Genomic DNA, 14,149 nt, shown 5'->3' with positions numbered 1-14,149 from the left:
TTTTAACTACTTGTTTGTATATAAATCTTTGGTTAGTCTTTGGACATTATCCAAATTTTCAAGAGGTCAGGTTTTTCACAGCTGGGGGGTACATATGGGTTTTATAAAAACGCATAAGCTAGCAAAGACGCAACCGGGTAAATAAAATAAAATACAGAGTCTAAAGAAAGTATTCAATATTATTTTATTTGTTTTTTTTCTACCTTATGTTAGTGCTGTTTGTATACAGCAGCCTTAATGTGTCGCAGCAAAATGTTCTATACAAGAGTGATGGGGTGAAAACTGGTAAGTGAAACTGAACTTCTCAGAAAATGTCCTTGTTTGCGCCTCATTTGATTAAGTTGTGTTCTCAAAGCTTTAGCTCATTAAAAAAAACCCTCAAGTCCGCTTTGAGCATCAGGCCAAAATTCAGGCGGGCTCGGCAGCTCCTGAAGCCTCCGTCGCTCGCGCGTCTTCCTCTTTTTTCCTCCTTTTCAGCAGTTTTTTCTTCTTCTTCTCCTCCTTCTCAATCTCTTTCACCATCTCCTGAAACTTGGGGCTGCGGGGGTCGAGCGCGTAGCCGAACCGCTCCCTCGCCTCCGCCAGCAGCCGGTCCCGCCGGGCCTTGTCTTCCCGCTGCTTCTGTTTCAGCGTCCGCACGTCCCGCCGCCAGTCCGCCACCATCTGCGGCATCTTGGCCATGTTGGCGGCGATGAGCTTCTCTCTAACAAAGCGAAGTAAAAAGGTACAACTCTGTAAATAAGCCAGCAGCCATATCACCCCACAATGCACAGGTGGCAGCCCACTGGAGCTCAGCAGTGTGAGCCTGGTCAGTACCTGGATGGGAGACCACCTGGGAAAAACTAAGGTTGCTACTGGAAGAGGTGTTAGTGGGGCCAGCAGGTGTCGCTCACCCTGCGGCCCATGTGGGTCCTAATGCCCCAGTATAGTGACGGGGACACTGTACTGTAAACAGGCGCCGTCCTTTAGATGAGACGGAAAACCGAGGTCCTGACTCTCTGTGGTCATTAAAAATCCCAGGGTGTTTCTCGAAAAGAGTAGGGGTGTAACACCCGGCGTTCTGGCCAAAATTGCCCCTGGCCTTTACCAATCATGGCCTCCTAATAACCCCCCATCTATGAACTGGCTTCATCACTCTGCTTTCCTCCCCACTGATAGCTGGTGTGTGGTGAGCGTACTGGCGCACTATGGCTGCTGTCACATCATCCAGGTGGGGCTGCACACTGGTGGTGGTGGAAGGGAGTCCCCATTACCTGTAAAGAGCTTTGAGTGGAGTGTCCAGAAAAGCGCTATGTAAGTGTCAGCAATTATTATTATAATTATTAAATGATGTTCATTTAAAAGATGGTGTAAGTATTGCTAAACCAACCTTCAATTTTCTACACCAAGCTGGCAACTTCTTCTTTTACGGAGTTTGTATTTAATTATCTTACTAAAGGCTGTCGAATGTGCTAATTTTACGATTGTCACACCTCTTACGTTTTCCAATCACAAAACACAATGAAACAGCTAAAGGATCCTTATTTTAATTTGCCACAAGTATTCCAAGAAAAGTAATGTTTTTGAATGTAAAATAAGTGGCCATGAAATTAAGGGGGGAAATCACGTTTTCAAAACCGTATTTAGCAACAAGTTCACCAAATACTTAATGGCTAGTAAAAATGAAATACTTCATGACGGTTAAAAATGAACCTTGAATGAAGGTGTTTTTACTATTTAGGTCTGAAATGCCGTTCCGTTTTGCATTGCGGTTCTTCGTACCCAATAAACAAGAAGCGCATTCGAATTGACCTCTTGCACAGCACCTCCAGGTGTCACTTGGAATGAGCAATCGAATATGAGGTGGGAGGTAAAGTGATAGATTATAGTGATCTTATAGAAGATGATAGTTATATTTTATTTTGGACTTCAATAAAGCTTTTGATACAGTAGAGTTAGTTTTAAGTGTTTAGAATTTTTTGGTTTAGGCAAATATTTTCAGAATGTTGTTAAGACTCTTTATAATGGGTGTAATAGCTCAGTCACATTGCATAACAGGACATCTCCGAGATTTGAAATTGGCAGAGGTATTAGGCAGGGATGTCCATATCTCCTTTTCTTTTTTATTAGTAACTCAGTCTTTGGCTCTTCATATTAATAATAGCATTATGGAAGGCATTAGTATCTTGGGAAGAGAAATTAAGATTTGTCAACTAGCGGACGATACTACTGTTTTTCTTGAGAATAGTAAAGAGGTCTCTAAAGCAACTGAGGTTTTAAATGTGTTCTCATCAGTCTCAGGATTGTCTTAGTGTATGTTGACAAGTGTGAACTGTTTTCACTTAAGGATTCTAATTTAGATGCGATGGTGAATATACCTGTGAAGAAAGTGGTTTGTTATCTGGGTATTATAGTCTGTAAAGACCAAGATGAAAGATGTAAATTGAACTTTACACCTATTTTAGATAAAACTAAAAAAAGATTCCAGTCTTGGTTAATGAGAGACCTATCGTTGGCAGGTCGGGTTCTACTGTCGAAAGCTTTGTGTACGCTTCGCTTTCACTGAATGGTCCTTCGCATCTTATTGATGAGTTTGACAAACTATTATATAACTTTATTTGGAAGAATAAACCTCACTATATTAGAAAACACCTTCTGAGTAAACCAAAAAATCAAGGTAGCAGGAACGTTATAGACTTTTATATGTCAAATATAACATTTAAAATTAATTGGATAAGAAATATATTCATAATAAATAGAATATTTGGAATTTTATTCCAAACATAATTTGAATGTTGGGGATCTTGACTTTTTGTTAAAATGTAACTTTGATATAAAAAAATCCCAATTAAGTTATCTAATTTTCATAAGCAAGTATTATGATACTGGACTTTATTATACAAACACAATTTTTCACCACATACATATTATATTTGGAATAATAAAAACATTAAGTTTAAAAATAAAAGTTTTTTTTTTACAGACTTGGTATAACAACAAAATTTATTTAGTGGCTCAACTGTTGAATCAAGATGGTAGATTGTTTACTTATCCTGAATTCCTAGAGAGATTTCAGCTCCCTTTCACCTCTAAGGAATATGCAAGTTTTTGATGCCAATCCGGAAGGTGTAGTGAACTTGTTAAAAGCAAATCAAAGCGCTATAAGGACTGACTTCCTTTCTGGTCTTACAACTGACTTATTCTTGGATGGCGTGGAAATAAAGGATAAGAAATGTAACAATACTCATATAAGGAATCTTTGTAAACCCCATCTTATCCCTCCTTGTTTATCTTTTTGGAATGCAATGTTTGAAAATATAAACTGGAAGTTAGTTTGGATAACTCCCGATAGATTTTGTATTACAAATAAAGTTAAAGAGATAGTTTAAAATTGTTCATAAGTTTTATCCAGTTAAATTAGTGCTCTCTAAATTTAAGCATGAGCAGGATGATCTGTGTGTTTTTTGTCAGGCTGAAAGGGAATCTTTGAGGCATTTATCTGTTAGGTGTAGGTTTGTGAAGTTGTTTTGGACGGACTTGCAGAGTTTTGTTTTCAGGCAGTTAAAGGTGTTTTTTAGATTTCAGGATTTTGATATTTTATTGTACTGTTTAATAGAAAATCTGGGAAAAGAGCATTTATTTAGTAAATTTATTAGTCATTCTGGGTAAATTTCACATTCATAAATCAAAATGGTCTAATAATACTCCCCTTTTTAGTACTTTTGAGGTGGACCTGAAACACTGTTTAAATTCTATAAAAAACTGAGAAATAATAAAGCAAGGAAAACATATGATATATGTAAAAAATACAATTTGATCACAGAATTTACTTCATTACCTCTGGCGGTTAAATGTTTTTTTCTGTTTGTGTTTTTTTCTCTTGTACCTGTTTCTGATCCTCTGGTTGTAGGTGTATTTGTAAATTATTTATACGTTTAATAAAAAAAAAAGAATATGATCTCTCATACCTACAGTTCTGTCCGGAAACCTGTTGTAAAAACGATCTACGCAAGCCTTACTCTAAACATAGAAAGAAGACAATTTATTATCTTTTTAACATGAAGTGATCGATTAAAGAAGCTACTTTATGTATGCTCTTGCGTACAACTTTGTTGTAGTGTATTGATCTTTTTCGTACGCGACACGCTAGAAAATTGAGACCTCCCAGTTACTAATACTAGCGACTCGATTCCCCGCTCACCTCGCCTGGAGTATCTTAGCTCTCTCCTTCTCTCTGCTGGCGATGTTGTTCAGCATCTCCTGCAGCGACGGGTTCCACTCCTGCTCCTCGGCTATTATCTCCTTCAGCTTTTCGGGGCTCGGCCACAACTTCGCCGCGTCGACCCCCGAAGCCGACCCGTAGCGGGCGAACAGCTTGCGGTCATACTTCTCGGATTTCTGCCACTCCGGAGTCTTGTCGCTGTCTCGATCCGGAATGTATGGGTCCTTCAAGTTGAGTTTTAGGGGCTTGGGGTTATAGGCGGCGACCTGCAAGAAGGACCCACATCTAGAGAGCTCAGGTGTTAGGGTATTTTGGGACGAAATGCTTCGAAACACACCCCATAACGAAGCTGTCCTCCTGCCCAGCACGGAGGCCGCCATCTTTACAAGGTCATGTGACACGACAGGCCTAGGTCCTACGATATCAACGATAGGTTACTAGTCAGATGCCTGCGTTTCATTATTGAAATACAGAATTGAAAAGTATTTTTATTTTGTATTAATTATTATTACATTGTTTGAAGTCTTGAAATACAAACTGTGGTATAAGGTATACATAAAACACACAGAGGTGAACGTCATATTATTGGCACTTAACCACTATAACTCTAGTAATACTAATAGGGCTGCACTGATAGGTAGGTAGGTCCCTTTTCAGGCCATCAAGGCCCATGGGGAAAGGGGGACAAGGTGGAGGTGATGTGATCCATATCTGAGCCTCACCGGCTCACTGGGCCAGAGCTCATCCTGATTCTCAAGAGAGCATGTGACTATCCCCCCCTCTCACCCTCTGCACAGGACGCTTGTCTGTCACATGGAAGAAACCCCCAGCAATACAGATTGCCACTGATACAGCTGGGTGAACTGGAGCAACTGGGGTGGAAGTACAGAGATACCTCAGCAGTGCCTGCAGTGAGGACTCAAACCCACAACCCACTAGATACGCTATGCTGCCCCTGAACTGCAGTAGTATTCCCATGTACATGGTAATCCACCTTAAAGCAAGTGGAATGCCTTGATTTCATGGGCTGAAGTGTAAAATAGGAAGTGTGGTAAATTCCGTGGAAACAATGTGTAGTTTAAGACAATTCTGAATCATTACCATTTCAATCAGATTGTAAAACACCTACGCTCCTCTGGACCAGGTGTCTCGCTCTTTTCTAACGACGCTCTCACTCTCTGGGTGTGTGAGTTCTAAAGACTCATCAGGGCTCGTAATGGTTTGCACCATAAAACTGTTTTCCTCTGAAGTGTCTTTGTCACACACCCCCGCTTGTCCTGAAAGCCATACGAAACCTAATCCTGTCAGGGATAGTTATAAAAAGTCCCATGCTTTGCTGAGAGTGATAAAGTGCATTATTTGTTTGCAGACTAATAGTCAACTGTTTCACCCGAAATAATATTGCTACTTCAGGGTATTTGATAGTATATTATGATTTCCTATATGATTTTTGTCTAACCTCCGTAAGGTGACACAAAAATTGTACAGAAACTGTGTTATAAGTAGTAGGAAACATTTTTTTTACTTATATAAGCATAATTAGTCACAATGTCTAAGTTTTACAATGTGCAGTGACAGTTTGAGAAGTGCAAATTGTCCCTTTTTTTCTCACAGGAATAAGATAAAACAAACTGCTCAGACAGACATGTGAAATATATTATTCCTACATCAGACATGGGTAACTGATCAGGGGAGCAGCAGTTAGGGTCTGATTAGGATAGTCTCGGGTTCGAATCCCAGATGGGTCACTGCCGTGGTATCCTTGAGGCAGGTACTTTTCTCAGTCCACTCTTGTGAACACATTGTTGTACAAATGGGTCTACAGGTCCTCATTAGAATTTCAAATTTCCATGACTTTTTCTGGTAAGACAAAGGAATAATAAAATGAGCATCTGTCACCAGTTCAAATACCACACATTCCAGTTCGAGCTTTAATGATCTGAATAATGTTTATTCCAATATCAGCTCGCAGTTCTGATCAGACGTGGCTCCTGCAAGGCTGTGAATTTTCAGCCTGACCTCAGCTGTGAGTGAGTGAGTCCCTCAGGGAGCTGTTGGCCATATACAATTTCTTGTATTAGGAATTTGTCTTTTCACATACCCCAGCTTGCTCTCCATGAGATACACAGACAGGGAGAGAAGCTTGGGGTCAGAGCGCAGGGTCAGCCATTTATACGGTGCCCCTGGAGCAGCTGAGGTTAAGGGCCTTGCTCAGGGGCCCAATGGAGTAGGATTCCTCTACTGGCTGCGGGATTTAAACAGGCAACCCTCCAGCCACAGGCACAGATCCTTAGCCACAGAGCCACCGCTCCGCCCTGCTATGGTAGGCCCTTCTTGTTCCTTTTCATAATTAGCTGTGCCAGACAAATTGACCGTCCTGTTTCCCAATATTCTCCATTCCGGCTGGATCACAGCTTTCATTTCCAAGACCAGGCCTCTGCACAACCCTGATTGTGAGGGTCGGTTTGCTGGGTGAGGGACCGTTCATTGGTCGCTCCTCCCTTCTGTCTCACCAATACGGCCACGAGATGCATCATCGCTGTTGCATTCTGGGCCTCTTCTGGGCACAGCCTGGGTCGCCTTGGTGCTCTCGCTCTGGCAGCTGGGTCTTGCGAGCGCAAAATCACGAAGGTTCTCATCTGAAACGGCACCCCAAAATTTAGCGTTGCTTTTGGTACAGTCAGAGGGTTGCAAATGACCCCCTTCCCTCAGTTTGTGAGGATGGGGGGTTAAAAAGAAAACAAGTTACAGGCAGGGGGCTTGTGCTCCCTTTATTTGTTGACTGCCACCAGTTTATTCCTGGTTCGCGCTGCTCTTTGCTCAATGCCCACACCTGCCCGGGGTCCGAGCTGCGCCAGTCACTGCCCGGCTGGTGAAACTGTCCCAGGGCGCTCTGGTTCTGGGGCGGGGGTGCCCTCGGGAGACTGGCACTCCTCCGGGGAGTCGCCTCGGAGTGCGGAATACAGGGGTCCGGAGTCCCGTCGGCACCACGCGGACCCGGAGCTCAGAAGAGCCTGGGAACAGACGTACAGTAGAGAGAATCTCTAAATCTAACACCCTCGTGGGACTGACAGGTGTCCAGACACCTGCGGGACCAGCACCCTGAGCTTGGGAAACTCCAGCAGGGAGGGCAGTGCTCCCACCTTCTCGCCACTGGGTTGTTTCTGATGCTGAAGGGCTGTGTACCTCTGTACCCCTGCAGAAGCACAGAATCAAACAGAAAGTGCAGGGCTAGCAGGACCCGTTTCAAAGCCGCGTTGCTCTGGGACAAAAGCTGTCCTGTTGTTTCTTACTCAAAATAAGCCATTTTAACCCCCCCCCCAAATTGTAATTGTGCTGAAGTGAAAAATGTAATTTCTGTGTTAAATCCTTGCACTGCACACAGCTAGTTGAGGGCAAGTTTGAGAAGTGATGAGCTTCCCACCCCGTCAGTTCTTCTATCTAATGCACATTTCGGATAAAAAACAATCACCCTAACATTACTGTCATGTTTCTAAACAAAGGAAATCTAAGCTCTGCGATTAGAAAATAAACAAAAACAACTCTAGGGCAGAGATATCAAACTCATTTTCTCTCAGGCCCACCGTCTTATGAGATTTATTCCGACTGAGAGCTGTTTCCCAGCCAATCTAATTAACTAACTACAGAACTCCAATTCTTCTCACTGGGCTCCGAGGTGTTTTAATCGTAATGAAGACACGTGAATGTCGTTTTATTCATCAACTCTAAACCTTAAGGAAAGTCCTGACTAAGGAATTTGGAGGACTGTTTTATTGAGCCATCAAGCTGAAAACCTAGAAGATAACTGGGCTCTCCAGGAAGGGAGTTTGAGACACCTGCTGTAGCTACTTGTGTATGTGGGGATCCTGAATTCTCTCATGTTTCATACATTCTCTCTCGTTTCTGTAGCTTTCTGTTTCGAAACAAGGAGGCCTAAGTCTTGTTTGAGTAATTTAAGAATACGGGACATGTTCAAATTAAGATTTTAAATTTTCATTGTCCTCTTCGCTCTCTCACGCCTCTCCCTTCCTCCTTTGCGCTGCACGTTATTCCGTCTACAAATCAACTCGGGTCTATTTCAGTCGGAGGAAAAATGACATTTTTCTCTCTCTCTCCCATCTCCCTCGCCTTCGATTTGGGTCTTTAAACTTGTCCTGCGGCCTCAGAAAACAGGAAAAGCAGATTGAAAATCGCCTCATGAAAGAAAATGTGACATTCGTATTTCTGAGGCAGTTAAGCGAGCAAATAATTGCCGTTGCTCTGTCATGTCGTATTGGAACAAGCGTCACCGTCAGTATTTAGGACTGACTTCATTTACACTCTCTCCAGGTTGTTTTAAATTTCGCAACTGGTCTTTTTTTACAATTTCCTGGCTTATTTTTTTTTTAACTTTTAGCATAAAAATTAATTCTTTTTGTGACTAATGACAACAACGCGTTCCGTTATTGCCCGTTTCGCTTCTCTGTAAACTAAACTGATCATGATTACAATTTTTCCAGGTATTTCAGCGTGTTTCATATATTCCTCAAAATAAGATGTCGCTTCCTTGCGATTTCGACGTTCATTTACAATTCTTGTTCAGCAAGAATCACTCATCATAGCGAAGGCCTGAAATGGCACAGAGGGAAATCTAATTTACAAGTCAGCACAGATTATTTCAGTTATGATCTATCGCATCGATATGAAAGTCGTGTTTTGACGCGCTGAAACCGGGTTTCAACCGTTAGTAGGCACAGTGAAATCGGAGACAACTGCCAAGCCTAATACAGGGCAAAAAATGTAAAAAATGTACAGCTGCCACGCAAAATGCCCGTATCGTTTGGTCAACGTTTTCGGTACAATATTTACTGTGATCTAGCTGTCAGAGACCAGGCGCTTAAATCTGTCTCCCATAAAAAAAACCAACAATCATAAAGAATGGGCTTTAAAATATAAAATCTTTTGATCGGCTTCATGTCTACCTGTTAAGCAGGTGTCGCCTGTGAAGTCCCTGCTACCGCCTGAGCTGTAAGGATGGGAAAATCGACACCCCGGATGACAAGTCAGGTGAAGTTCCTGAGCGGGACTGTATATAAACGCCTTGGGCCGCGTCTCTGCCAGAGCCGACAGCAGGGTTACCTCCTGACGTAACCTTGAACCCGTACATCTTAGAGCATATATTACAAAAAGCTTTTTATTTAATATTTAAAAAAAAAACGGTTTAGCGTTTCCTACGCTTTAAAAGAGAATCTATTTGTGTAAAGACAGGGTGAACCCGAGAATACGCGGGAAATATAATAAGACAGACATGGTTGGTTTCGCTGACTTTCTGCTCTGCGCCTCCCTGATCGCTGCGGCCGGCGGGTTCCCCCCGAACGCGCTGGAAAGCCTCCTGGCCCGGGAGGGAGAACCGGAGTCGTCGGGAAACGGCCCGGGCTTAGACGGGGCCGTTCGCGGGACCGTTAGAGTGGTGAAGGTCAGTCCCCAGCTCCTCCGGCAGTCGGAGTTCTTCCGCAGGGGGTCCCACGCCAGGGGCGCCTTGCCTCCGTTCCTGGCGCTGGGCCGGCCGGGGCCCGCTGTCCCCCCCGGCCCGGGCGCTCTTCCGGGTCCCCGGCCCCGCACCGGCGTCAGCGCGGAAGCGGACGACAGGAAGAAGCAGGGGCTCCTCATGTGGAGAGCGGCCATCGAGAAGGGCGACAGCGCGAAGGAGACTTTGGCGCTGCCTGTGAACCTGAAGGAGCCCACCAAGCAGAGCTGCGCCGCCGTGCCCTTCACTCAGGTAACCGCTGGTCTTGAACACCAAGCCTGCTCCCAATGTGGAAATAGCGGTGTTTACACGGACCTATCATGGGAACGTCTTTGTTTTCGAATTGAATTTCATAAGGCACAGTGCTTGTTGATAGTCCCCTATTAGGAATAGATTGACTGATTAAAAGGAAAACAGTGACTAAATTATTTTGTAATCGTGCTTCTGCAAACAGTAATTCATGAGGTATGGGGGGTCCTTGTCGTTAGATTAGTAAATGGCTGAAGAGGTGAAAGGCTAAAATGTAATTTTTATTTCTCAATATTTATTATTGAGACGAATGTTATAGGTCAAGCTCAGTCACGCTGTGCTGTAAAAAGTGAAATATAGTTCCTATAGAAATGCACGAGTGGGCTAAATTCGGATAAGTGTTCAGTTTAAAATTAAATTCAAAAAGACCCCCCAAAATTAGATTAAAAACGTTTTGTGCTGCAAAACCTTAGACTATTTTGGCGAATGGGTTACAGCAATGGTCATACCGCAGAAATACAGTTATGGATGGATATGAAGCGCTCTAAACAGAAGTGGGGGCTTGAAATTTCACAATCCATACCTTAAAGATGAAAGCAAACGGGTAAAAACGATCTGTGTTTAGGATTGTAAGTGATGGTACTGTATGTCTGAACCGTTACTCTTGCCAGCGGGTGACAGCTGCCGGATGCGAGACCGTCACCGTGCGCAACCAGCTGTGCTTCGGCCAGTGCACCTCGCTGTACGTCCCGCCAGGGGGGGAGGCGGCGGGGACGGGCCCCCTCTCGGCGGCCTGCTCGCGCTGCGGCCCCGCGAAGAGCCGGCTGGTGCTCGTGCCGCTGCGGTGCCTGGGGGCGGTCGCCCAGCGGGAGCGGCGCGTGCTCCAGGTGGAGGAGTGCAGGTGCGAGACCCGCAGCGCGGACGACGGCGTGACGTCACTCGGGACCCCTCACCTCCTGCACTAGACGGCTTCGGCGACGCGCGCTTGTGCCGCAGGGAGGAAAGGCTCCTGTTATCAACAGTCAACAGCCCCGAACTGCTCCGAGCAAATTCATTTCAAACTGAAGTCCAGCGACACGGCTAACAGGTGTCCACTTTTGACTGTGTTTCATTCTGTACCTTAACGCTTTGACCGTCCGTGCGTTTGATCCTGCTCGAGTAGGTTCTCGGAATTGTTGTCTTAAATGTGTTTTATGTTAGGTGCTGTCTAAAGTTGTACTGACAATGGATATTTTATCCAGTATGTTTTAATGATCTCATGACTTGCAGCTTGATGGAGATAAGCTGTGAACTTTAATGGAGTGCCTTAATAGCTTAAGGTGTAATACTGTGCGTTTTTCCTGTGTGTGGTTCTATGAAAGCGTAACTGTAGAGCCCCCCTGTGTAGGCTCTTAGCGTTGCATATAAAATGTACCGAATTTGAGTTCCGTCTGTATGTTTTGGCAATGTACTTGAAATGTTAAGAAAATGCAATGCATTGTTTGTCATGTTGTGTCGATGCCAACGCAAAGCACATTTTAATGTTCTTCAAGATGACTTTGTTCTTAAGACGTGTGTCAAAGGACTACGAAATATAGGTCTTATATGAATATAAGGTCTTGTTAAATAAAGCACATTCATTTAAAAACGAATTGGTGTGGTGTTCCAATAGAGAGAATTAGAGTCAAATATAAAAGCAATTTCTTATATGGTTTCTTTATCCAGAGTTACAAACAATTTGTAGAATGGTTTAAAGCAAAGCTGTACGAGTAATGTAATTCATAATGCGATCAACCAGCCTCAGAGCTGAACTGGGTTCATCATCATAATCAATTGCATCACGTTCTCACCATTTGTTCAAAACAACGAAGGATGCTTGACTTTCGGGTCACATGAGGTATCACGAGGAATTCTCCAGGAGTGATAACGGCGTTATTAATTTTCGGAACGAGTCATTAGCACGCTGTGCGCATTGCTTCCACCACACCTGACCCCGCGCTCGGCGCCCGTGAAGACTGATCCAGTTCGGTGAGAGATAAGACGCCAACAGCGCTCAACACTGCACTGTTGGCATACCATTGGTATTTTAATATATGAAGTTATTAACGTTGTTGACCTTGTTGTGATATTCTTGTTACAATCACTGATTATTATTGCCAACGTTCAGGAAAAAGCCATCACCAGTAACAGGGCTTCATCGCTCACTTTAAAAGACCGCACGTTTAAAGACCGCACTCACCTCCGAGTGACCGGCATTTATTTAAGCCGAAGGGTACTTGGGTGTGGATGTAAAAGACTTAATAATTATTTAATTCCACAGATAATCTATTCAATAGATCATCTTCCAAATCCTAATGGTGACCTGTACAATTGTGGTCAATTGTTTAAGATTGTGGGAGAGTAGAAGCGTTCATTGGGTTTAGTGAAATCTTTGTCTTAACTCGCTTGGCTGAGGGCTAACTCTTCAGCTGGAGGGAGGATACAAAACGAGCGAGGAAGAGGAGAGGGTGCACTGAGGTAATTATGTCGGGATTAGTTGTGAGTTGTGGTTGTAGAGCTTAATTAGTTCGGCTGCCTTAATCTCTCGAACTTTTGTTAGAACTACATTAATTATGTGACCAAAACATCAAATCCGCTGTTTTTTCAAGTCTTAATCAGACGGTAATCGAAAAGTACCCTCAAAACCTAAATATTATAATTGTCTCAGTATCTGGAGTTTTTTTAAAAAATAGATATTTTAGTGAAATATTGAGTCGACACAACAAAAGCTTCTCCTTTTGGTGGTGTTGTGAGTAGGAAAAATGGTCCACAATGCCTTGCGAGGACGCCATATTATCAGGAGTTCAACTGGAATATTTCAAAAACAAAAAAGACCGTTTCCTGACCTCAAAGTATCATACCAGTCCTTTTGAATTTCAGAATTTTATGAAAAATATTTGTCTCGCCACGAACCAAAATTTCAATGGGCAAATTATTTTGACACCAGCCTTGTCATCTCGGTAACGTCACTTCGGTAGGTTCCCGCCTTTTCTAAGCTTCCGTTAAGACAAACATTGCATTATCATGCTATACCAAGGGTAAATTAAAATTGCCGCCATGATTTCACCGTTTCACTTGTAAATAACGAGTATTTCATGTTCTGCATTTATTTTTACATTCTCTCGAACTGACGTATTATCAGGACAATTCATTAGACATTTTGTGTCTTACTATGGGTAGTGTTTCCTCTTAAATGCAAAGGTATTATATTGCGTTCTAATAAAACAAGGCAAAATCTTGCAGTTTTAAAAATAAATACCAGTATTAATGCAGTAATTTAGGTCCTTTATGAAGTGTATTTCCTCCAAAAATGAGTATCGTTTTGATGTAATAAATTTATTAAGTTCGAAAACGGGAGTGAAAATTACAGAGCCTCTTTGTTTTTTCATTGAGCCTTCAGAAATGTATTTAGCTATCTGAAGGTTAACTATTTTGTTGGAGAAAGATTAATACCTGCACGGTGAGCACAATGTGAATTAAAAACTGATGGACAGCGATTTCAGGTGTGGGGTTCACCTGTATAGACCAGGTTGGTCCAGGCCTGCAGAGTGAGTGTAGATATAATCCCCCCAGCATGTTCTGGGTCTGCTCTGGGGTCTCTTCCCAGTGGGACATACCCCATACACCTCCAGCAGGAGATGCTTGGGGGTCAACAGATGCCCGAACCACCTCCACTGGGTGCTCTCGATCCAGAGGAGCAGAGACTCTACTCCAAGGTCCTCCTGGAGGGCTGAGCTCCACACCCTGTCACGGAAATGAAGCCCAGCAGCCCAATGGTGAATTATCATTTATTAATTATTTCCATTTTCTAGGTCTCCATGAACCAACGGCACCTGAGGAACTGGGAGACACTGTTAGATGTGAGTTCAGTTAAACCTAGAAGCAGCTGGCGTAGCTTGTTAAGAGATGAGCTGTAGACACACTGGCTCTCCAGGACCAGGACTGGAAAATCCTTGAACAGAAATGTTTCATCAGAAGGACTGAGGGGAGGAGTTACTGCAAATGTGTGTGTGACAGAGATTTCTCTATCTAGACCCCGAGACCTCTTTCTGTTTGTGAAGTGTATTCTTTTCATCACTTAAAGCCTGTTGTGTACACAGACACTAGAACAGGCGTTCACTGTATCTTGGACTCTGTATGATGTTGAAAGGTAAGGTAGCAGATAATTGTGTGCA

At 43.3% G+C, this 14,149-nt stretch overlaps 2 protein-coding genes across 2 annotated transcripts; one reads left to right on the top strand and one right to left on the bottom strand.

Annotated features, from left to right (window-relative positions):
- Positions 1 to 169: 169 nt before the first annotated feature.
- On the bottom strand, positions 170 to 4,596 carry gadd45gip1 (growth arrest and DNA-damage-inducible, gamma interacting protein 1). The gene is made up of 2 exons (XM_088933369.1): positions 4,181 to 4,596; positions 170 to 703 (listed from the first exon to the last, which is right to left on the bottom strand). Exons 1-2 carry the CDS (start codon positions 4,579 to 4,581, stop codon positions 409 to 411), a joined length of 696 nt encoding a protein of 231 aa, XP_088789495.1. The 5' UTR covers positions 4,582 to 4,596; the 3' UTR covers positions 170 to 408.
- A 4,892-nt stretch (positions 4,597 to 9,488) lies between these two features.
- On the top strand, positions 9,489 to 10,921 carry dand5 (DAN domain BMP antagonist family member 5). Its single transcript, XM_088933251.1, has 2 exons — positions 9,489 to 9,959; positions 10,628 to 10,921. Exons 1-2 carry the CDS (start codon positions 9,489 to 9,491, stop codon positions 10,919 to 10,921), a joined length of 765 nt encoding a protein of 254 aa, XP_088789377.1.
- Positions 10,922 to 14,149: the final 3,228 nt, after the last annotated feature.

Source organism: Atractosteus spatula, chromosome 14 (assembly GCF_055471065.1).
Source record: "Atractosteus spatula isolate fAtrSpa1 chromosome 14, fAtrSpa1.hap1, whole genome shotgun sequence".
Classification (NCBI taxonomy): Eukaryota; Metazoa; Chordata; class Actinopteri; order Semionotiformes; family Lepisosteidae; genus Atractosteus; species Atractosteus spatula.
The sequence above is the reverse complement of the archived record's forward strand: the minus strand, read 5'-3'. Positions and strand labels throughout refer to the sequence as shown.